At 52.4% G+C, this 22,474-nt stretch overlaps 2 protein-coding genes and 1 non-coding gene across 3 annotated transcripts; 1 reads left to right on the top strand and 2 right to left on the bottom strand.

Moving 5' to 3' along the window:
- Nucleotides 1–386: 386 nt before the first annotated feature.
- ARL5C (ADP ribosylation factor like GTPase 5C) lies at nucleotides 387–11,951 on the top strand. The gene is made up of 6 exons (XM_038385960.2): nucleotides 387–494; nucleotides 3,271–3,331; nucleotides 4,166–4,313; nucleotides 6,429–6,512; nucleotides 7,577–7,728; nucleotides 10,201–11,951. The coding sequence occupies exons 1-6, from the start codon at nucleotides 449–451 to the stop codon at nucleotides 10,247–10,249; spliced, it is 540 nt and encodes a 179-aa protein (XP_038241888.1). The 5' UTR covers nucleotides 387–448; the 3' UTR covers nucleotides 10,250–11,951.
- Nucleotides 11,952–17,520: 5,569 nt separating this feature from the next.
- Nucleotides 17,521–22,282, bottom strand: LOC119848859 (dickkopf-related protein 3-like). Its single transcript, XM_043503243.1, has 4 exons — nucleotides 22,199–22,282; nucleotides 19,308–19,542; nucleotides 18,588–18,783; nucleotides 17,521–17,986 (listed from the first exon to the last, which is right to left on the bottom strand). The coding sequence occupies exons 1-4, from the start codon at nucleotides 22,280–22,282 to the stop codon at nucleotides 17,926–17,928; spliced, it is 576 nt and encodes a 191-aa protein (XP_043359178.1). The 3' UTR covers nucleotides 17,521–17,925.
- TRNAI-UAU lies at nucleotides 21,325–21,418 on the bottom strand. Its single transcript has 2 exons — nucleotides 21,381–21,418; nucleotides 21,325–21,360 (listed from the first exon to the last, which is right to left on the bottom strand). It is a non-coding gene; the product is annotated as a tRNA-Ile (tRNA).
- Nucleotides 22,283–22,474: the final 192 nt, after the last annotated feature.

Below are 22,474 nucleotides of genomic sequence, written 5' to 3'. Positions count from 1 at the left end.
GGGGCTCGTATGGGCCTGGGTCCCCCAGGCTGGGGGTGGGAAGGGAGTGGGGCTCGTATGGGCCTGGGACCCCCAGGCTGGGGGTAGGAAGGAGAGGGAGTGGGACTGAGACCCCCCCAGGCTGGGGAGGAAAGGGGAAGGAGTGGGGCTCGTATGGGCCTGGGACCCCCAGGCTGGGGAGGAAAGGGGAAGGAGTGGGGCTCGTATGGGCCTGGGACCCCCAGGCTGGGGAGGGAATGGGACTAGCTGGAATTTCCTCTCTGCAACCGGCATCAATAACCATCACCCCCCCCCCCCCCGCACTCGGTCCGCAGCGGCCCCATGGGAAACCCCCCAGGGGGCGGGGCCAGGCCCGCGCGCTGACGTCACGGGCGGAGGCTATAAACGGGGGGCGGGCGCGCGGCCCGGCCAGTAGCTGGAGGCGGCGGGTTCGCGGCGCGGCGCCGCCATGGGGCAGCTGTTCGCCAAGCTCATGAGCATCTTCGGCAGCCAGGGTAAGGGCCCCTCGCCCCGGTCCAGACTGGCGCGGCAAAGGGGGCCTGCCTGGGACCCTCCACCCCCCCGTGCACCTGGGGGGCTGGGAAGGCTGGGGGGTGTGGGTGGGGGGTGTAGATGGGTACTGCTGGGGGAGGCAGAGGGATGGGGAGGGGGCGTAGGTGAGGGGAAGGGGGGTGGGCGATCTAGGTGGGGATCCTGGATGCTGGGGGGCGTAGTTGGGGGCTGCTCGGGAAAGGGGCCTGGGGAAGGTGGGGGGGGCTGCTGGGGTGGTTTGGGGTGTAGATTGGGGGGCTGCTGGGGGAAGGAGTCGGGGGAGACTGCAGGGGGTGGGCAGAGGGTTGGGGGTGGGGCAGGGGGCTGAGCTGAGCAACACATGGAAGAAGAAAGTTTCTTGCAATAAGGAGCCCAGAGAAAACAAAGGAACTGGGGGGGGCGGAAACCAGTCTGCTCTGGGGGGCTCCGCAGTTGGCCTCCATGGGAAAGGCTTCCCTCCCTCTGGGGCCTGCTTTTAGCACTGGGGCAGAAAGGAGGAGCTGGGGCTGAATGCTGCTTTCTGGAGGATTTTAGACATGGGTCTCTTCACCCTGGGGCTTGTATCTGAAATCACCCCTGACCACTTCTCTGGGGGGCAGGGCTGGGCCCGGGCCCCAGGTGGTGAATTTGGGGCTTTGCCAGGAACAGAACAGTACCTGTAAAGGTCATGGACACCCCCGCCCCACTCCCTGGAGCTGGGATTTGAACCGCTTTCCCCACCCTGGCTTTGTGCTGCTCCGGCTGCTCTCACTTTCCTGCACTGTGGGCTGCCCCTGTCCTGCAGCCAGGGTGGGACTGAGAACAGCCGTGCTTCCCCGGGCGCTCCAAACTCTGGCCAGCCATACTTCTGGCCTGGGCTCCCAGACAATGCAGCAGTGCAGCCCATTGTGTGGGCGTCTGGCCTGGAGAGAAAACAGCTTCTTTTGATTGTGAGCGGAGCCCAGAGGGGGAGACGGCTGTGCCGTCAGTTTCCTTCCCTTCCCCTGGAGTCCCGCGCTGCACGCACGCCCTCCCCCCGCAGAAATTATTTTTACTCCGGCATTGATGTGCCTGCCAGGATTTTTCCTGACTGAAGCAGTTTCAGTTCAGAGCCACTGATCTTTGCAAAAGCTGTGGCTCCTCTAGATCAGTGGTTCTCAACCAGGGGTCTGGGGCCCCTGGCAGGGCCGTGAGCAAGTTTCGGGAGAGCTGCCAAGCAGGGCCAACATTAGATTTGCTGGGGCCCAGGGCAGAAAGCTGAAGCCCCCACCACCTGGGGCTGAAGCTAAAGCCTGAGCAACTTAGCTTTGTGGCCCCTGTGGCATGGGGCCCGGGCAGTTGCGCTGCTTGCTACCCTCTGACGCTGACTTTTGTATGCAGAAAAACAGTTGTGGCACAGGTGGGCTGTGGAGTTTTTCTAGCATGTTTGGGGGGCGGGGGAGGCTCTTGGAAAGAAAAAGGTTGAGAACCCTTGTTCTAGATCCTTCACCTCTCCTGCATGCAGGGGTAGGTGCCCCTTAAATCACAGCTGTTCCCAGATGTTGCACGGTCACCCTGCCGTGACGCTCACATTTCATTCACTGAGCAATTCATGCCTCTCTCTTTCCCCCTCCCCACCACCAGCTCCACAACTGCCACTTTCAATTCACAGGCTTGGTTACACACTCACACATTCCTCCGCTGGAGTTTATTGGGAATCTTTACTTCCAAGGGGTTTTGCATTGGCTGGGGATGGATTCTTGATTTGGGGGTAAATGAAGCATGAGATGGAGGGAGTTTGGAGGAGATGTTCCATTTGCACCAAAACGCAGAATTCCCTTTGCTGCGTTGCAAACGGTCCCCTCTGTTTCCATGGAGTCAGGCTTATTGGCCTCTTGGCTGGGTTTTTCTTCTGCCTGCTTTTAAGATCAAAACCCCTAGTGGATTTGTAAATGTCTTGTCTGTCTCAGACGTGGCTGTCTATGATCCTTCTCTGGCCCCCATCACCACAATAGCTGTATTCATCCCCGACTCCCCTGGAGGGAAGGCAGCGCTATGGTCCCCGTTCTACAGGGAACCGGGGCACAGAAGCTAAATGGCTTTACTTGGGGGTCTGGGGCGAGGGGGGTGTTGGCAGAGCAGGGAATTGAACCCAGGTCTCCAAGTCCTAGGCTAGACTCTAACCGCAGCACCCACCACCCCTCCCCTTAAACTAGTTAACGTTTATCTTGCAATAGCATCTAGATGCCCCACTGTCTTAGGTGCTGCGCAGACACAGCATAAGAGAGAGTCCTTGCCCCCAAAGAGCTTACACTATAAACAGATAAGACAACATGGGATGGAAACTGAGGCATAGAGTGGAGACATGACTGACCCAAAGCTACACAGCAGATCAGTGGCAGGGCTGGATCCCAGTCCAGTGCTCTATCTACTAGATCATTGGAAACTGTCAGTCCCTCTTTAGCCACAACGCTATTCCAGATCTGCTCCCTGTGGGGATCCCAGCACAGCATAGACGGGAGCCTTGGAATCTCGCCACTCGGCTCATGGATTTTTATGCCCCTTGTGTTTAAAACGCTGCTGCTCAGCACCCCCTTTCCGCTTGTCCCCGATCAGAACCAGCCTGCTCATGGAAAGCCATCTGATTTTCCAAGTGTTGGGCAGGGGGACGGGAAGCTGGTGGGGTGAAGAAGCTGAGTTACACCCTGGGTTGGCTGGATTTGCTGGGTTCCTCTGCCTGACTGCTAGTGTCCTTCTCATCCTGACTCTTTGGTTCTGCAGAGCACAAGGTGATCATTGTTGGCCTGGACAATGCAGGGAAGACCACCATCCTCTACCAGTTGTGAGTATTCCCATCGCTTCATCTCCCATTCAGAGTCAAACCGCCAGCCAGATGGTTGTGGGGGGGGGGGGAGATGTAGTCCTGCCCAACCCCTCTGCTGCAGAGCCTCCCTCAGCAGGCAGCAAATGTTCAGAGCAAAACAAGGATGCCTGAATCCCATCCTCACATTCCAGAAGGCAACCGGGTTAGCATGAAATCAGCAAGGGGGATGGGGCTCCGCTGAGGCCAGAAGCCTAGTCTGAAGTTGTTTCTATTAAGCCTAGAGGCCCCAGCTGAGATCAGGGGCCCATTGTGCCAGGTGCTGTACAAACCCATAGTAGGAGACTGATCCAAGTACAGTAGAACCTTAGAGTTACGAACTGACCGGTCAACCACACGCCTCATTTGGAACCAGAAGTATGCAATCAGGCAGCATCAGAGACCAAAAAAACCAAATACAGTATATACAGTGCAATGCTGAGCTAAACATAAACTACCACATGCAAAAAAAAAAAAAAAAAGATTAGAGAAGGTAAGGAAACTGTTTCCATTAAGGTGGCTAAAAGCAGCATTATTCTTCTGCGTTATAAAGTTTCAAAGCTGTATTCAGTCAATGTTCAGTTGTAAACTTTTGAAAGAACCATAACGTTTTGTTCAGAGTTAGAAACAACCTCCATTCCCATAACTCTGAGATCTCTAGGATCCCCATCCAGGGCCTTAACCCCAAGGCCATCCTGGTTCCATGTCATTTGCTTCTTGCTAAGCACCTGGTGTGCCCCAGTTGAGGGGGCAAGGGAGGGTCCGGTGTTGGATTATGCTGGGGCAGCTCTGACACCTGGCCTGTGCCTCCCACAGCCTCATGAACGAGGTGGTGCACACGTCACCCACCATCGGCAGCAATGTGGAGGAGATCATCCTGAGGAAGACCCACTTCCTGATGTGGGACATCGGGGGGCAGGAGACGCTGCGGTCCACGTGGAACACCTACTACTCCAACACAGAGGTAAGGGGCCGGGTGGGAGGAGCAGCACCATCTCGCTTCCCTCCCAGGCTGGCTGCGCTGGCCCTGTGATGCTTGCCTGGGCTTGATTTGCTTGGCAGATTGGAGAAGCTGGTGGATTTTCTTGTAGTTACAGAGGAAGGGAGAAGCTGATTGACCACGATGGCTACCAGATGCCCCTCAGCCCTGACCCACAGCCCGCCCTGCTATTCCAGTGCTGGGACCCCTGCATGCAGCTCTACTGATGCCCCTTCATCCTGACCCGCAGCTCCCTGCTATCTCTGTGTTAGGGTAGCCTCCCGCAACTCAACCAATGCAGAGCCATCCTGACCCACACCACCCCTTCCTGTTGTATTCTTGGGGACCCGCCAGCCCTGCCAGTGCCCCTCGGTCCTGACAGCAGTCCCCCTGTGACTCTAGTCTTCGATCCATAACCAAGCAGTTCCATGTGCTACCCTCTGAGCAAGAGGCTAGCTGACTGCTTCCCTTGCTTTCTCTGCCATGCCTCCTCCTCACACCACAGCCCAGTGTCCGGGATTCCCCTGCTTTGGGATGTGCTCCGGTTGTGGGCACCCGGCAGCAGCTGTCTCTGCTCCAAGAGGTGCTGGGAGCAGGGATGAGTGGCCTCACGCAGACAGGCACTGTTAGATTTCCACTGGGAAAGCTGATTTGATCAGGTTCTGATGCTATTTGAGACTCTTACACTTGTATAGCAGCATCAGATGGGATTTTCATAGGCGACCAAATCCCCTTGGGTTTGTGTTCCTAATTCCCCACGGGTACTCTGGCAACCCCAGCTTAAGCACCTGATCCTGCATAGCAATGCTTACTCAAGTGATCACTTCCATTGATGTTAATGGGGCTCCTTGTTGGGAGTAAAGGTGGCAGGATTGAACCCATCCGTTGCAACTTGATGAAGAATATTGCGCTGCTCCTTTAAGAATGGAGCGGGTGGCTTTGGAGAGTGAACAGATTTTTCACTAGGGCAGGAAGCACGTGGGAATTTGGGGGGAAGGATCCAGAGGGGGTGCCGCTTCTCTAAATAGGGTGGGTTTTCCCCTTTCATCCCAGCTTGTTTTGAATGGGATTAAAATAATGTCCCGGAGGAAAGAGTGCCCTGGCAAAGATCCCCAGCTGTTTTGGCAGTGCAGAGAGAGGCAGGGATCCGAGTTCAAACACGTCCTTTGTCCTTCCTGCCTGGCCAGCATTCCTGACATAACTCGAGCTGGAATTTCTCTCCCGCTGCCGTCCGTGTTTTGTTTCACGACTTGGAACAGGTCTTGCCCGAGCAGCAAGAGCACAAGATTGCTGTTAACTTTCAACCCGCTTCAAAGCCCCAAGCCAATCGAGTTTGGCTGTGACATTACTATGAATTATTTGTACTGCGGTAGCACTTAGGACCCCATGTGCTAGGTGCTGTACAGCCACAGAACAAATGTTGGCTTGGCCATTAATGAATGGCTCCCACGGGGAATAGTGTGATTCCTGGTTACCATGGAAAGTTAGTCCAAGGGGAGCTCTTAATTATTTATATTTCAGTAAGGGCTAGAGGGGCCAACTGAGATTGGGGCATCATTGTGCTAGACGCTGTACATGTACATAGTGGGACAGTCCCCGCTCCAATGAACTATATTGTATAGACAGGCAAATCTTGGGAGAAAGATTTATTCTCCACAGATGGGGAAACTGAGGCACAGAGGGGTTGCGACTTGGCCAGGGTCACCCAGGACATCTGCGGCAGAGGCAGGAATTGAACCCAGGTCTCCCGAGTCCCAGCCCAAGGCCACCCTTCCTGTCAAATGATTGTTTCACTTCCTTGGGGCACTGGTGTCATGCCAGTTCTCCAGTCTTCCACAGAGCTTCTCAGGCTAGACGTGAGCTGAATTTCTGATGTAAAATAGCAGCTGGAGAACGTGTTTGTGCAGCATCTAGCGCAGCAGGGTGCAGATCCATGGCTAGGGCTCCTAAGAGTTCCGGTAATACACCTGATAAATAATGTGCTGTGCCAAAGGGCCCGAGCTGGCTCCTGCTCCACCTGCAGCTCTTGAGCCAGGTCTCAGATGTTAGCCCAGGACTGGGGTGTTTGATCGACATCTGCTCTTTCCACCCACCCCCCAGTTTGTCATCCTGGTGATCGACAGCACCGACCGCGAGCGGCTGACGGTGACGAAAGAGGAGCTGTACAAGATGCTGGCCCATGAGGTGAGTTTGCGCCAGCGTTGCCCTTCGTGGCCACGGCCTCATGTCCAGAGTAAAGCCGCTTTTGTCTAGTGAGTTGGAGGCAGATCCCTGAGCAATGTTGCTGGGAACTGTGCGACACTCATCCCTGTCAAGAGGGCCTGATGCATTAGTGGCAGGGTACCCAGCTGTTTCAGGCACAAGGCCCCAGCCGTCCGTAGCATGGAGCCCTAGCTGCGTTATTCCCTGTGCTTTGTAGAAATCCCTGGGTTTGTTTTGCGGGTAGCCACTCTGCTCGGTGTCTCCATATTGCCCACATAGGGACTGATGGCTCATAAAGCAGCGCCTCTCCTTCCTTCGGGTGCTGAGTGTCACATGAAACAAGTTTGTCGAGTCTCAGTCCAGTTCTGATTAATGTCCGCGTCATGGTTGATCCATTCAGAATGGGTTTTAAGGAGTGTTCTGGTTTATTATAGTTGCACCAAGAGGCCCCAGCTGAGATCAGGACCCCATCGTGCCAGGTGCTTACAGACCCTGTGTTGACAAGGTCACAATCTAAATAGCCGCAGGGTGGAAGGGGAAACAGAGGAAGTGACTCGCACAGTGTCATGTAGCAGATCAGTGGCAGAGCCGGAAACAGAACCTGGGTGTCCTGACTCCCAGCCCAGTGCCCGGCCCACGTGGTCACTGGCCACGCTGCAGTGGCTGGATTCATCTGGTCCTCATCACTCTAGTATCAGTGCACAGGGCTCAGGTTAACCAGAGCCCTTCAGGGTCCCTTCGGTTGCCAGCCCAGCACCTCTAACAAGTGTGACGATCTCCTGTTTTTTTCATAAATTGGGAGCCTCTGTGGTGCTTTATTCCAATGCTGGGGGTGGGGGCAGAGGTTTCTCCAGTGCCAGGAACCTCAGCCAGCGATTGTATTAGGAACCCAGGATAGTGTAATGTCTCTTGTCCCAAGCTGCAACACCTTGGTACCTAGCACTGCTTCCCTGCCCCTTAGCAGCACCATCGGGCTGGGGGATGTTTGCGTGGGGGGGATCTGAATGGAGTGGGGAGAAGGTTAATGGTGGGATCTCTCTCCCCAGGACCTGCAGAATGCGGCAGTCTTGATATTTGCCAACAAGCAGGATGTAAAGAACTCCATGACTACCTCTGAGATCTCCAAGTTCCTAACCCTCAGCTCCATCAAGGACCACCCATGGCATATCCAGGGCTGCTGCGCCCTCACGGGAGAGGGGTGAGTGCACCACAGAGTAAACTACTCTGTCCCTTTTGGTGCTTAAGTGTCCTGTGGAACTCTGTCCCACAAGACAGAAGTGAGGCACAGAGCTTAATGGCATTCAGCAGAGGGTTAGGGGTATGGCTGGCTGAAAATTTTCTGTCAACTGTTTTTGGTGGAAAATTGGAATTTTTGGTTAACGGATACTTTTGAAAAATGTCTGCTTTACGCCTGAAAGCCAAAATATTTTGACTTGGAAATGCTGTCCCGGTGCCTCATGGGAGCTGTCGTTCAGTTGCGTCCTGTCCCCAGTCTTCTCTATGGATCAGGTTCCCAGCCAGACTACATCTTCCATGTTGCACCATGGCCACGGAATCTTATGATGCAAGAGGGGAGCCTGTGGTGCATCATGGGAGATGTAGTCTGACCTGGAACCTTGTCTATAGAAGCGAATGGGATCATGAGGTGTCTGAACTACAACTCCCATGAGGCACCTGGGCGGCTTTTCCAATTTGAAGTATTTTGGTATTTGAATTGCTGCTGAAAATGTACTTTCCAAGGGGAGAAACCCCAGAAGCAGCTCTAGGTGGAGACATACTGATAATCAGCACATCTGCTGTCTTGTTAGGCTGGATAGGACTACCTAAGGGCTAGAACCTTCCTGTGCCAAGCCATGAGCCACTTTCTCCTGTAGTTGTTCGCTAGGGGGTTTCTTGTAGCTTCCAGTTCTGACCACTGTTAAGAGACAGGAGACTGGTCTAGACGGACAGCACGGCAGTTCCTGTGGGCTCCCTTCTACCCTGGCTTGGCACGAGCGTTTGGAGGCACCTTGCAGCTGATTAGCTGGGGAAGTGCTTGGCTTGTGGATACTCATGTAATGATCTACGCTGGCTCTACCGGGGGTCGCTCTGTCCTCTCTTATCCTTCAAATGGATCCCAACCCCCTGTGTGTATTTACACTAGCCTGGTGCATCCCCAAAAGGCCCTGCAGCCTGGCTGGCACTCACCCAGCGACAAGCATTGGGCTGTCCTGCTGGCTCCGCAGATCAGTAGCACAGAGTTTGGGAAAAAAGCCAATAGAAAGTCAGGTGATTCCTGTAACTGACTAGAACTGCCGGGGCCCAGCACAGCTGGCGCGGGAGGGGAGGTTCTGGCAGCACAGACGTAGGCAGGGTCCCCACACTCACGGCCTGGGCAGATGCACATCCCAGCCCTGACTGCAACGACTTGCGTCTAAATGTTCTGGCCACCTCTAAGTGTCTGTCGTGTGCAACTGGCACCCTTTTACCTGTGAGGCGTTGGGTGTAGTGGTTAGAGCAGGGGACTGAACTGGGACTCCAGCAATCATCTGTTGTGAGGGGAGTGGGATCTAGTGGTTAGTGTAGAGGAATGGGAGATGGGGTTCCATCTCCATGTCTGGGAGGGAAAAGGGAGTAGTGGTTAGCACAGAGGGATTTCTGGGTGCTTGCTCAGTTCTGTCCCTGAGCGAGTGTGACTGTGTGCAAGGCACTTTACCTCTGACTCAGTTTCTCCATCAGTAAAGTAGGAGCCGCTCCTAGGAATTTGTCACTTCATTTTTTCCAAACTCTCTGAACACCTCAAACAAAAGGCAAAAGCCTTGTCTCTGCCTGGGGTGCTCAGGTAGTGAGACTCACGCAGCCAGAATGCTCCCAGCACCAGCTGTGCTGGCTTCGTGTTAGCACCCTGAGAATAGATGCCAGAGGGCATGACAAGTGTTTGCTCAGTTCGCGCAAACGCACACTCTGGGGGCAGGTGCGCCTGTCTGGGTCGTGTCCTGGCGGGCAGGCACTGGTGTCTGGTGCTCACTGAGCTGCAGGCTGAGTAGTTGGGGCTGGGTTAACCAATGACTCACTGCTCAGATGAAACTTAATCCATCTTGTCTCTAGCCTCTTGTCTCACCCCCCAATCTGTAAAGGGGCCATGCCTTTCTCTGTTCTCCTCAAGGCCTTTCCATAGCAGGAGGCTGACTCAGCTGTGACTGTGGGATAATCAGGGACTTCTCAGCACCTGGGAACTGGTGTCTCCCACAAAGAGGAGCCAGTTCAGAAGCGCTTTGCCAATGATAAGGACACCCTGGAAAGTCCTTGGGGGACTGCTGTGTGGAGAGCCAGGGGCTAGAGCTACTTGCATTGTATTGAAACAGATCTAGTGGTTAGAGCAAGAGGGGGTTGGGTTAGGATCTAAGGGTTCTGCTTTCAGCTCTGGGGAGGCAGTGCAGTGTAGCAGTTGGAGCTGGGAATGGGGTTCTGCATCTGACTTTGCAAGGGGAGTGGGATCCAGTGGTTAGAGCAGGGGGGCTGGCAGCCAGGTTTCCTGGGTTCTCTTCCCAGCTCTGCTCCTGACTTGCTGAGCCGCGCAGGCCAATCACATTCTTGCCACTGGCCTCAGTTTCCCCTTGTGTAACCCTCTGGCAGGTGGTATCAGCGCAGAACGTGGTTATTAATGCACATTCTCTCCCCATTTGTGCAGCCTGCCAGCTGGCTTGGAGTGGATGAAGTCTCGAGTAGCTGCCAACTGACACATCTGGCCAGACATATGACGGAACAGTGCAAAGCTCTCAAACATCTTATTTATTTTCTTATACATGTGAGTTTCAGCCTGGACTTTCCTTCTAAAGCAGCTGAAGCTGGGATTTTGTACAGACAGTGTATTTCAGAGCCCGGGTCAGCGTGGGAACTGGTCCCTCCTGGATTGCATGTCCAGAAGGAATCTGGATCATATCTACTGGGTGGGAGGGTCCGTTCTGGATTGTGTCTCTGAGGGGAATCGGTTCTGGGTCCTCTCTCTTCTGGATCACATCTGCAGAGAGGGAAACCAATAGGAAGAAATCTCTTCACTCCAGGCCGGCACTTCAGTAACAGCTGGAACAAAGAAGCCTGGCGCCTGGGAATTTTACACACATGCAGGCCCAGCGCAGCTCCCAGCAGATTTACCGATAAGCTATGAAAGGAAGAACCTCACCCTCCGGCATCCAGTTAACAGAAAATGCCTTAGGTCTTCAGATGGGGGCTGGAGATAAACTTTGCTAGAGGGCTGGGGAGGGGGGTGACCTTTAAACCCCAGCTCCCCTCTGAGCGGTGCTGCCCATGCTCTTCTCCAAACTTGGGTGCTGGTTGGGGCGAGGATCCGAAACGTTGGGGACACTGACGTTTCCCAGGATTTGCTCTCCAATCATCCCCGGGTCGCTCAGCGACGCATCGACCAGCACATACTGGATGTTTCCTGCCATTGGTGCTTTCCCTTGGTCCGTCAGATCAAGGCCTTGAACATCTTGTATTTTATATTTTTTAACCCAAGCAGGAAAGGGCCGGCTCTGTGGCTCTGTTCCTGAGTATTTCTTTCTTCTGCCACGGTCCTGGAGCAAGAACACAGATCTGGATTCGGGCCCCTCCTCCAACGCTGTTGGAGGGCAGGGATTCAGTGAGGGTGGGGAAATACGAATGGTGGGAAGAGCTGCCCCAGGGAGCAAACTTTGCCCCTTCACAATGGTTCATTCCCATCTCTTCCACCAGAAGCCGCTAATGGGTCTGGCATAGCAGGGCCAGATCCAAGTGCCACTCGATCCATGTGGGACCTGGCATCGGGACCAAATCCAAACCCTGGATCTGGACTCAGGGATGTTTGGGTCTGACCTATCCAGCCCGTGTCCCGTTTCTACTGAAGATCAAGTCTCACTCCAGAGGCAGCAGAAGCTGACGGTCCGGGAGACCCACCTGAGTTCTCCTTTAGCAGACTTGTGGGGAATGACTTAACTCTTCTGTACCTCAGTTTCCCCCGTTGGCAAGTGCTTGCCTTTGTAGAGTGACCTGGAATCCCTGGATGTGAAGGATGCTGGATAAGCACAAAGGGGTGGAGGGTGTCACTATCAGGGGTTCCACTGTTCTCCGGTGCAATGCTCTAAACTGGTGTGACCCCAAAACCCACTGGAAAGTTGCCAGTTGAATCCATTGGGCTCTGGATCAGCCCCTTAATGAATCTTCTTCAGTTAAGTGCTTTTAACTAATTAAACTTGTCCCATGAATTTGCATTTGCACAGGCCCCCCTGCCGGGCTCCAAGGAGCGGGACAGCTCATCACAGCTTCCTGCCTTGGGCTCCGATGGGGGTTTTTACGATTTCTGGGATGATCCCTTTGACTCTCCAGTTCTGTATTTTTTTTATAAAACTCATGTCTTGTATTTTATACCTGATTAAAGGCTCCACTATTTAATTTTTTGCACAATCGGGGTCTTGTCTTTTATTAGTAGCTTTTCCATCCTTGTGGATAAGGCACTGGGCTGGGATCCAGTAGATTTGGGTTTAATTCCTAACTCTACCACAGACTACCTGTGGGAGCTTGAGCAAGTCAATTAGGCCCAGATCCTAAAAGGAGTTTAGGCACCTAACTTCCATGGATTCAATTGGAGTTAGGTGCCTAAATATCTTTGAGGATCTGGACCTCAGTTCCTCCATCTGTGAAATGGGTATAAAAAACCCTTCCTTCCTACAGCTTGATCCTTATGTGTTGATTTGTTTTCTTTATATATTGTGCTCATCACAAAGGCATTGGAACCCCTTCCAGTAGTGCATTAAGCAATATGACTAATGTCTGTCACGTGTTTTGTTCTTTCATCTGCTCCCCCTGGGGAGATGTGTGCAGTGGAATGTTTTATTTTGGAAATCTTTTAATAATAGATCTGCAGACGTTGCTTTGTATTTATGTTGCAGACAGACAGGTCAAATAAATACACCTTGCACTTCGAGTGGAAGGTGAGGGAGTTAATTTCCTGAGGCAGGGGAGTTCATTTCAGTCCAGGGACGGCCCCTGGGAAGGTTGTCTCCTGCCTTATTGATATTTCACTCTCTAGGGCGGGAGCCTGTCTTGCTATACTTACGGGCCGCGCTCAGCACAGGGGCATTCCGATCTCAACCGGGGTCTGTAAGCACCATTGAAAGACATATATCATTGTTCCTGGTTCCAGCACAGAGCATGAGCCAAAGAGGATTATATTCATGTTTAGTGCTAGCGTTCATTGGTAAGGAAGAAAACCCATGATGTTTGCATGCCAAATTCTGCATTCTAGCAGAGCGCCAGCTCTGATGTAGTTAAGGTTCCGAAGGCCGTATTGTTTAAAGGGCACTAAAATCCACAGGCTGGCTTGGATTTCCGTAAAATTTAGTATTCCTCATGGGGGTGCAGGAGAGGATTAGTGATCCAAATTTGGGGTTGATGGAACAAGGGGTTCCTGAGATACAGCCCCCCCAACACCAATTCTTAAAGCTGACACAGTTAACCAGTGTATTTTTGTCTGAGCTGTCAGTTTCTCCCATTGCCTTTGATCAGCACCACAGAAATCCATCCCATTGCAACCACGGCCTGCTGGGCTTTGCCCTCTTCGGGACCCTGGTCAGAAGCAGCAAAGTGCAATGACAAGATTCCTTGCCTCAGTTGTTCATTTCTAGCACTTCCTTCCTTGCAGTCGCATCATCTTCCACTGTCCAGCTCAGAAAGGGTTAACAGGGAGCTGGTGGGGCAGAACCTGCTGCCTTAAAACATTTTATTTAGAGCGGAAGAGGTTCAAGTCGAGGATGCTGGATAACTGGTCGCCACTCGCCCTGTGGCCTCTTCGTGCCGGGTGATTCAGTGGGTCAATCACCTGATTTGTATTGCGGTGAAACCTAGAGGTCTCGGCCCGGAGCATGGCCCCTTGCTGGGTGCTGCACGTCCAGTGAGACGGGGCAAAGAGCTTCCAATCTCAGCTGGCATGACAGAGGACGCATTAGCCCCATTTCACAGAGTGAGAAACTTGCTGAGGGTTTCCCAGAGACATTTCTGTCTGGCATACTTATCTGGCCCCCTATAGCATCTGAGGGTTAGACAGTTCTCCCCCGTGGGCAGATGGGGAAACAAGTGACTTGCCACAGGGGACTGCCAGATCATAGACTGGCCCCCTTGTAGGACACAAGCCTCCAACGCCTCCCAGCACCCAAACTATTACAGCCCAGGCACGTCTGAGCTATTATGTGCCACAGACCAGGAAGGTCAGGCGAGACATTTGGCCAGCCAGGGAGCTGAACCCCACTCTTGAGTCCTGGCAAGCAGCAGCGAAGGGGCCTGATGTCAGGGAAGAAGCAGAAATCTCAGCTTAAAGGAAATGCAGCTCTATGGCTGTTTTTAGCCTCGGCTTGTTGTGCCGTTTGTCGTGAAAGGGGATGTCTCAGCGCTCGCCACTGGCCTGCCCCTGCAAACTGAGCACGGGGCTGTCCAGTGACCATGTGTGTCCTGGCTGGAGCTCAGAGTGAGGGGAATGGCTAGACCCTGTTGGACTTGTGGCCCATTGAGCCCATTATTGTCTCTCTCTTGTTAGGATACTGTCCCAGACTCCCCGCGTGATTTTGGCAAATTGCTTCATCAGTGCCTCAGTTTCCCTGCGTATAGCATGGGGACAGTGCTACTTCCCCTCCTTCCACTCTTTGGCTATTTACATGGGGTGGCCCAGATCCTCATCTGTATTTAGGCTCTGAACTTTTTGGGCTGGGGACTCTCTCTCTTTGTGTACAAGGGCCTAGCGCCCTGAGCTGAATTGGAGCCTCTGAATGCACCTGGGCTCTAAGTCAGAGGGGGCTGACACTGGGTGTGAGGAGCATCAGTGAAATATAGTGGCACTGGGGCCAATAGAGGTTGAGCCCTGGGCTGCTACTGACCTTTTTCCTCCACCAAAGCTGTGGTGGCTGAAACCTAGAGGGGGGAACATACAAGGGGGAAGTGCTGAGGGCAGGTGGATTCCGGAGGAAGGGCAGCTTGTGGGGTCCCTTCCCAGCCAGGTACGTGCCCCAAGCGTTGGTCTCTACAGAAACCCCGATGGAGAGGGAGGCCATCTTGCAGTGGGATGGTAGCCTGCCCGCTGCTGGTTGTGGACAGTTGAGTGGTGCGTAGGGCAGTCCCTCTGTACAAGAGCCAGGAGCTATGGGGGGACAGGTTCCCCTCTGCCTTGGGCATGTGGAGCCCCTTGTGTGACAGGAGTGGGTGAGTGCCTCTTGGGCACTTTGCACTATTGCCAGTCGGGCGGCCAGCCAGACCAGCCTGTAGCCGGACTCCTGAGGGCGTTATACGGTGCCCGTGTGGGGTGTGTTCTCTCAGCGGCTGGGCTCGCACGCTCAGTGCTAAGGCTGCAGGTGACACAGAGCTGATCATTGCTGGCCTAGGAGCTGAGCTGAGTCAGCAGGGCTTTGGGCGGAGTTGGCTTGTGGGGTAATTTTACCACCCATGTGAGAGAGGAGCTGTGCGTGTGTGTGTCTGTCTCTGACTGTATGGAAATCCCGTGAGCTCACAGCTGTACCTAGACCTCAGGGAGGCAGCTGGGTCTAACGACATTATAGAGAGAGACATAAACAGGAAGCACAGGGAGGGGCTTTGTAGAGGAGAGATCTGTGCAGCTGCAGCTGATCATAATTAGCGTGTAGATCCGGCACTGCACCAGATGCAGTGCCTCCAGCCAGGCAACCCACGCCCCTGCCTCTGGTGAATCTCAAAGCACTTGCTGCACATTGGCTGGCCAAGCCTCCCACATGTCCTGGGACTAGAGGGGGGTGATTGTCCCCACCTCACACAGAGGTGAGTGTGGGGTAAAGGAGCCAACACAATTTCAGGTCTTCCTTTAAAAAAAAAAATTGCCTGGATCTTCCACTGGCCTTTGGGGGAAAGGTCAGCATTGCTGTCTAGGGGGCTGAGCACTAGACTCAGAGTAGGGCCAGGGCTAAGTGAGTTTACCAAGGTCTCACAGAGTCACCGGGGGACCCAGGAGCCCTGACTCTTAGTCACCCTACACTTAAGTGCTGGATGTTACGTGATCTGGAATTGAACTCCTAGTCTCATGCACTAAGGCCTGGAATATGCCCTGATCTCATATGCTAGGGAAATGACTCTGACATGAGCAATTAGTTAATTAACACAACTCAGCCACTAATAAGGGGAGGACAGGTAAACAAGCACTGGTGCCATGGGAGAGACAGTATGCCCAGTGCCTGGTAAGAGCTGTCTCATATACACAGGGCTCTGGATAGCCACATCTGCTGAACTTGTCCTGGAATCCTCCTCTTGCCACAGATCCGTGGTCTAGATTCCCAACTTTAATATTTTTTTAAAAAGCATGTTTCTGACTGTGAAGAGAAGCTTCCTGATTTTAGTTGCTGGGACATTTTTCTTCCCGAGTCTGCATGTGGCCTGAGACAATAGCTAAGAGAGGTGTGAACTCTCACATTAATATCAATGCTGTGTTAACTCTGGAACCTACTGATAGTCATTTAACTCTCAACACTATTAACTGTTTCACTGCTCATCGTTTTAGCAGAAACATCAAGCAGCACAGAGCAGGAAGTTAAGGAGTTTGATTGTACCTGCAATAAGGAAGTGGACAGAAGGGCTCAATTAGATTCTTTCTTAAAGTGAACTCTCAAAAATGCAACAGTTCTCATTTTAACTTCATTCCTGTACTGAACCTTCCTCTGCCTGAGCGCCTTTTAGTGTTCTCATGCATGTGCTGTGTCTGCTCCCACCTGCTCTAGTCAATAAGCTTTAGATGCAACACATGAGCCCCTCGCTGCTGCTGCTGACTCATCTCCTCAGAGAAGCTTGAACATGTGACCCATCAAACCCAGAAGGCAAGTCCAAAGCACCCACAATGGCTTAAACATCATGTGTGTTTTTTTCTTTTTTAAATACAATCTCTTGATTTTTGCAGAATTGTGAGCACCGGGGCTGGTAATGTTATTAATCTAGTGGAGAAAGGGAGAAAAAGCCAACGGCTGGGAGTTGAAGTTGGGGGGAAATCAAACTGAAAGGGGACCAAAGGCCACATCTCTACCCGTCAAGGCAATAGGTGATGAACTGCTGAAATAGCTCCTCCAGGGATGTGCTATGGCTTCTTAATGCTTGTATGGTGGTAGTTATCAGGATGCCCTTTCATAGCCCAGCACCCCACTGCACTAGACTAGTGTCATGATTTCCAGAGGTAAAAAAGTCCCATCCAAGGGGCACTTAGATTTGAACCAGGACCCTCTTGAGCTGCAGTCATATGTTCTACTGCTGAGCTACCCCACTTTGTACTGAGGTGGTGCTGTGGTGTCCTACAGAAGGCAGCTAAACCTGCATGCAGCTCTAGGAGTCTGGAATATGAAAGAGGCACCGTGGCTCAGATCCTCAAAGGTATTTAGGCATCTACCTCACCAAAATACCTTTGAAGCTCTGGGCCCTTGTGTTTTAATTACAGAATTGGGTAGCCACTGGAACTGTGACTAAGTGGTAAAGACCAAAATTCCCTGGTTTCACTCTAGGGCATGCTCCAAACTGCCTTCTCTCTACGCAGGCTCTCTAAGAATCAAACCCTGCCTGCAGATTGCTCCGAGCTGCATTTACCTACACGTGCCGAGGTGGTGGACAGCCATGGGGCTACTGGATCTTTGTAACACTGAGCCGCTTTTCGGCTACCCCTCCCCTGATTAACATAACTACTAGGCTTAACTTATTTGTTCGGACACGCTGCATCTCCTCTGCTCACACTGCGCCAGACAGTCACTAGGCAACAAGGAGATAGTACTTATTGCCAGCTGGCCTTATGAACAGGTAATGCAAGCGGTAAGGCAGCTGGGGAGATGTGGAATCCAGTGGTAGAGCATTTGACTGCAGATCAAGAAATCTCTGGTTCACTCGCAGGTGCTACCTTCTTTTCTTTGCATCCTTTTTTCTGGGAGCAGCTAACATCCCTTTGTGTTGATCGCCACACAAAGAGAAATTGAATTCTGCAGGCTTCGATAACGGTAATCAAATATCAGGCTTCCAATACTGCTCTGATTGCCATGGGCGATATAGGAAGCAGTGTGAGGTCTCCCCAATATATACACACATGCACACAAAGAGTACAGCAAAGCTATGCTCGTGCACACACACGCAATGGGAGAATACAGCAATCACACACACACAGTGATGTGCAAAACTCAAGAGCATTATTGCAGGGAACAGCCAGTGCTTTGAAGCATCAGGTCATGTTATAGCTCAGTGGTTTAACCTAGTGGCTCAGAGCCACCACTGATAAAAGCCAGCCCCCTGAGTGCTGAAGGATCATACATGTTTATTTGAGAGCAGGGCTATGTACATGCTATTTACAGGGAATAAATACAGAGCTCTTGTCCTCAGGGAAGGATGCACAGTCACCTCCTCTCTACAGCAAGGGCTTCATGCATCTCCAGTTACTTTTATCCTGCCAATACTCGAACGCTTTCCTGGAGGGGACAAGAAGGAAGCGATCCAGGGGTCAGAGGGTGACTAGGCTCAGAACAGGAATTTCTGTTCTGCCCTTCTCTGCCCGACCCTGGAATTGCACAGCATGCACTGGGGGTGGGTGGGTATTATCCCCATTTTAAAGATGGAGAAACTGAGGCCCAAAGTGGGGGTGGGACTCGCCCAAGGAGTCAGTGGAATAGCACCCGGAAAACCTGCAAAATTCCCCTACTCTAACCACCAGACCTCATTGCCTCATAGGGAGCAGGATGAAGTCCTGGCTCCCAAGCCCCGTCTCTAACCACTAGACCACACTCTCCTCCCAGAACCTGGGTTCAGACCTAGGAGTCCTGGGTCCCACGCTTCGGCTCTGATCATTATAACCCACTATCCCCTTCAAGTAAAGAGCAGGGGCAATGCATCCAGCATTGCCAGGCATTCACTAATGCCCCTGCACCTCCTGCTGTATTCTGTCCCAGCAGGTCTGATGGCATGAAAGCCCCTAATCTCCTCCTTGTCCCAGAGTCCTGCCCCAGACCAGGCAGGATCTCCACAGTACCTCCAGGCCCTGAGCGCACCCCGTGAGCAGCTCCCCACACTCACTCTCGGCCAGCGGCTCCGGTCCTGCACACCAGCCCCTCCTGGCAGGGGCAGACCTGGTTGATACTGAAGGCCAAGCCTCCCTGGGGCACAAAGCAGCTCTCGTCCAAGGCCAGCCTCTTCTTGCAGAGCAGCTCGCCATGATGGCGAGTGCAGCAGGTGGCCATGCCACAGTCCTTGTCCTGGCGGCAGCGGGCACCTGGGAACAGACAGGGTGTGTGGGGGGGTGGGAGATAGGTAGGCAGGGAGGGGCTTCATCTGTTTCCCCCCCAAACCCTCCAGGACCCCACAGCCTGTCTCTCTTGTTGCTCTCCTTCCCACCCAGCATAGCACCCAGTCCCTCCCCTCTTGTGGGTGCAAGGGCCACCTCCTCTGCAGTCTGTGCTGCCTGGACCAGCCTCCCACAGAAACCCCACTCTTCTGGGTGCAGGAGCCGGACCCCCCCCCCACAGCTGTGCCTTGCCCCACCTCCTAGGGGCGGCACGGGGCTGGGGGGGGGGGAGCGTGACTGGAGTACCCTGCCCTATGGCTAGTCTCTGTCTCCCAGTGGCCAGGTGTAAATTACAGCAGCTGGGAGGCTGCTCCGCCTTACGCCAGGGGCCCCTGCAGGGCCAGTACTCAGCCTTTGAACAGTAGGAGCTCCTCCACCCCAGCTATGCCTGAAGCCCAGGGATAGGATAATGGCGACTCAGGCCCGGAAAGCGGCTCCTCTCCATGTCTTACCCTCCTGTCCATCCAGCACGGGCCTGTGGCACTTGCCAAACATACAGCTCAGGCTCCTGGCGCAGTGGGTGTCACGGCGGCAGTACTGCCCCTCCCGGCGCAGGGGAAGGCACAGCCGGAAGTGCTTATCGCAGAAGAGCCCATGGGCGCAGTGTCGGTCCTGGCCACACGTTGAGGCCGCCTGGGGGGAGAGATGATGCAAGGTCAGATGGGAAAGGCATGTCCCTGTTGCTTCCTTGGTGGAGGGGGGGGGCGGGGTTGACTGGGGAAGCAGCCCCCACAGCTAAGTTCCTATCCCTGCATTTCCCATAGCAATTGAAAAGCCAACCTGGATTCCAAATGTCCCAACACTAGGGGGTGCTGAGACCTGGCAGGAGGGTTGGTTCAATGTGTGATAGCAACAGGGGCAAGGTGTGGACTCAGGCTCAGCAAGGCCCCTGAGTTCCCACCCAACCTTTCAACCCAGAATCAGATTAATTTTTGACCTGTTGGGACATCCTAATTGCAAACCCTTCTGTGAAGGGAAAAGGCCTGGTTAGCTCACAATTTTCCAAAGCCACCAATCATTTTTTGGGGAAGGAGTTGGGGGGGAGTGGAGGACAGGGGGATTCAGTTTTTCTCCCCACTGGAGATGCCTTAAAGGGGTCTCATATTCAGTAAGTACCCAGTCCCTGCAAATCAGGCCAGGCCCCTTGAAGCTGGACACCTAAAATCTTGGTCACTTTTGGAAATCTTGCCCAGAGATGTCTGGCTGACAAAGATTTTCTAGATCCAGGTGCCATGCTCCTTGGCCCATCGCTGGAAGGCAGCCGAGGAAAGGCTGGGATGGGATTCCTGGGTTCTCTTCCCAGACTATCTGCATGAACTTGGCCTTAGTTTCCCTAATTTGAAATTGGGGTTAATAATTCTTCCCTCCCAGGAGCTTGTGAGGGTTAATTAATTTATTTAGCACATGAGTTCTTTGTGGGAGGGACCATGTTTTGTCATGTTTGCCAAGCACTCAGCATCATACAGACCTGGTCCATTACTGGCACTCTTAGCACATCAGAATACTACATAATCAAAATAATAATTAATTCCTTGAGAACCTCTGTACTAAGCATAAGTGTTAGAGCTGCTCAAAGCCAGCAGGCCACTCCTGGCAGAGACAGTTTGTATAAATCACTCCAGAATTTATGGTTTGTTTTAAGCACTTCTGTGTATGAGGCTCTTTCTAACCAAGGCACTGTTAGGAAGTTATAGATGGCGATGTAGGTTTAGTAGAAAAAATAGTTTCACATGAATAGCAATGTTTTCTTGGTTTTCTTTTTTAAAGTATCCGTAAAAACAGGGTGAGGTTTTGTACGGTTTGGATTTAATCACTGCAATGCTGAGTTAGTGAATGAGAACCAGGAAGTGAAACTTAAACAGAAAACAAAGTGAAACACACCGGCTACATCTGAGCTGTAATCGGCTGAAAATTTTCCGTCTACTTTTTTTTTTTTAACAAAAAATTGTTTTTTTTTTTTGATTAAATGAAAATTTTCATAGAAAATAAGTTTTCAATTAAATTTGGCATGGGAGGGTTTCTTTGGGGAAAAAACAAAACAAAAAAACAATTCCTCCCCCCCACCCCCACTAACATTTTTGGTTTTTCAGTGAAAATCTGAACATTTTTGAAGAAAAATTTGAATGAGCATGGACAAAAAATTAGTGTTTGCAGGAATCTTTACAAGGGGGGAGAAGCATTGCCCAACTTAGTTCTATTTTTGACATTCCTCCTGGATTAATAACCTGAGGGGCTTCTAATAACACAGCTCAAGAACTGATTTTGAGATATCTAATGTATATGTGGCTGTGTCCCCTTAAGGATTAAAACACCCAGCATGGGAAGCTTTTTACAGTCATTAATTGACTAAGCCTCACACACCCCTTGTGAGGGTCCATTGATTTTTGAGGCCACAGGGACTCTCTTGCCTGTTTGGATTCATTGGACTTCCTCAAAACGGTCCAGAGAATTCCATACACACAAAACACCTGCTCCAGGTGAGGCTCGAACTCACAACCTCAGCATTGCTCAGTCAAGTACTGCTTTATAAGTACTGTGCGCTAACCAATTGCGCCACTGGAGCATCTGCAAAATCATTTTTCTGCCTCTGAATCAGGATTGGCACAACAACTGGTGGCGCTCTTTCAAAGCATGCCACACTCCTCTGCTCTACCCACTAGGCCAGTGGTTTTTCAAAGTTTTTTTTCATTTGCGGATCCCTAAAAAATTTCAAATGGGGTTGCGATCCCCTTTAGAAATCTTAGACATAGTCAGCGGACCCCCAGGTGTCCACAGACCACAGGTTGAAAACCACTGCACTAGGCTGTCAAAGGGCACCAAATGTACTGCTGCATTGGCTACAAATTGCCCTTGGGCCAGCTGCCTGGAAGCCAGCAACGTTAACTTCTATACCATAAATGCATCTGTTTTATAGCAGGGGAAAATGAAGTACAGCAAGATTACAAGGCCTGATTCAGAGCCTGTGCAGTCAATGAAAAGATTCCTGTTAACTTTAAGGGGCTTTGAACAAGGCCCCGATTTGCCATAGGTCATGCAGTAACAGTGAGGGATAGAACCCAAGAGTCCTGGCACCCCAGGCCTGGTTCTAGTTAATAGAACTCACACCTTCCCATGAGCAGAGAATAGAACCCAAGAATTCTGATTCTTTCCCCCACCCCAAAAAATCCCCTGCTCTAACCACTGGCCGTACGTACCCCGTATTACACTGCAAAGGCTGGCCTGTTAGATGCAGGATGCACAAGGAGAAATAGAGACCCCTCCCTGCTTCTGATATTTGGTCCCCGACAGTCAAACCAGGCAGGCTGAAGGCTGCAGGGCAAGTGCCTACCTATCCCTTGCTTACCGTAATTTCCTTGCTATCGGCCAGGGGGCTGGAGCTTTTGGAGAGGGTGGCCTCATCTGGGGCGTGGTAGGGCATAGAATACATCCATGCCCAGATGTAGCTGTGCGCAGCAGGCAGGGGCCACAGGAGCAAGGAGAGGAGCCAGAGCCTGGCAGGAGATGCCCACATGATGAAGATCTGGCAAATGGAAGGGTGAGGATCTTCCCTTTGGAGTGATAGGAAACCCAGAGCCAGCCCCTGGGTTTATATAGTCCAGAGCCTATCTCAGCCCCTGCT

Source organism: Dermochelys coriacea, chromosome 27, assembly GCF_009764565.3.
Source record: "Dermochelys coriacea isolate rDerCor1 chromosome 27, rDerCor1.pri.v4, whole genome shotgun sequence".
Taxonomy (NCBI): Eukaryota; Metazoa; Chordata; order Testudines; family Dermochelyidae; genus Dermochelys; species Dermochelys coriacea.
This window is presented reverse-complemented; position numbering and strand designations above follow the sequence as displayed.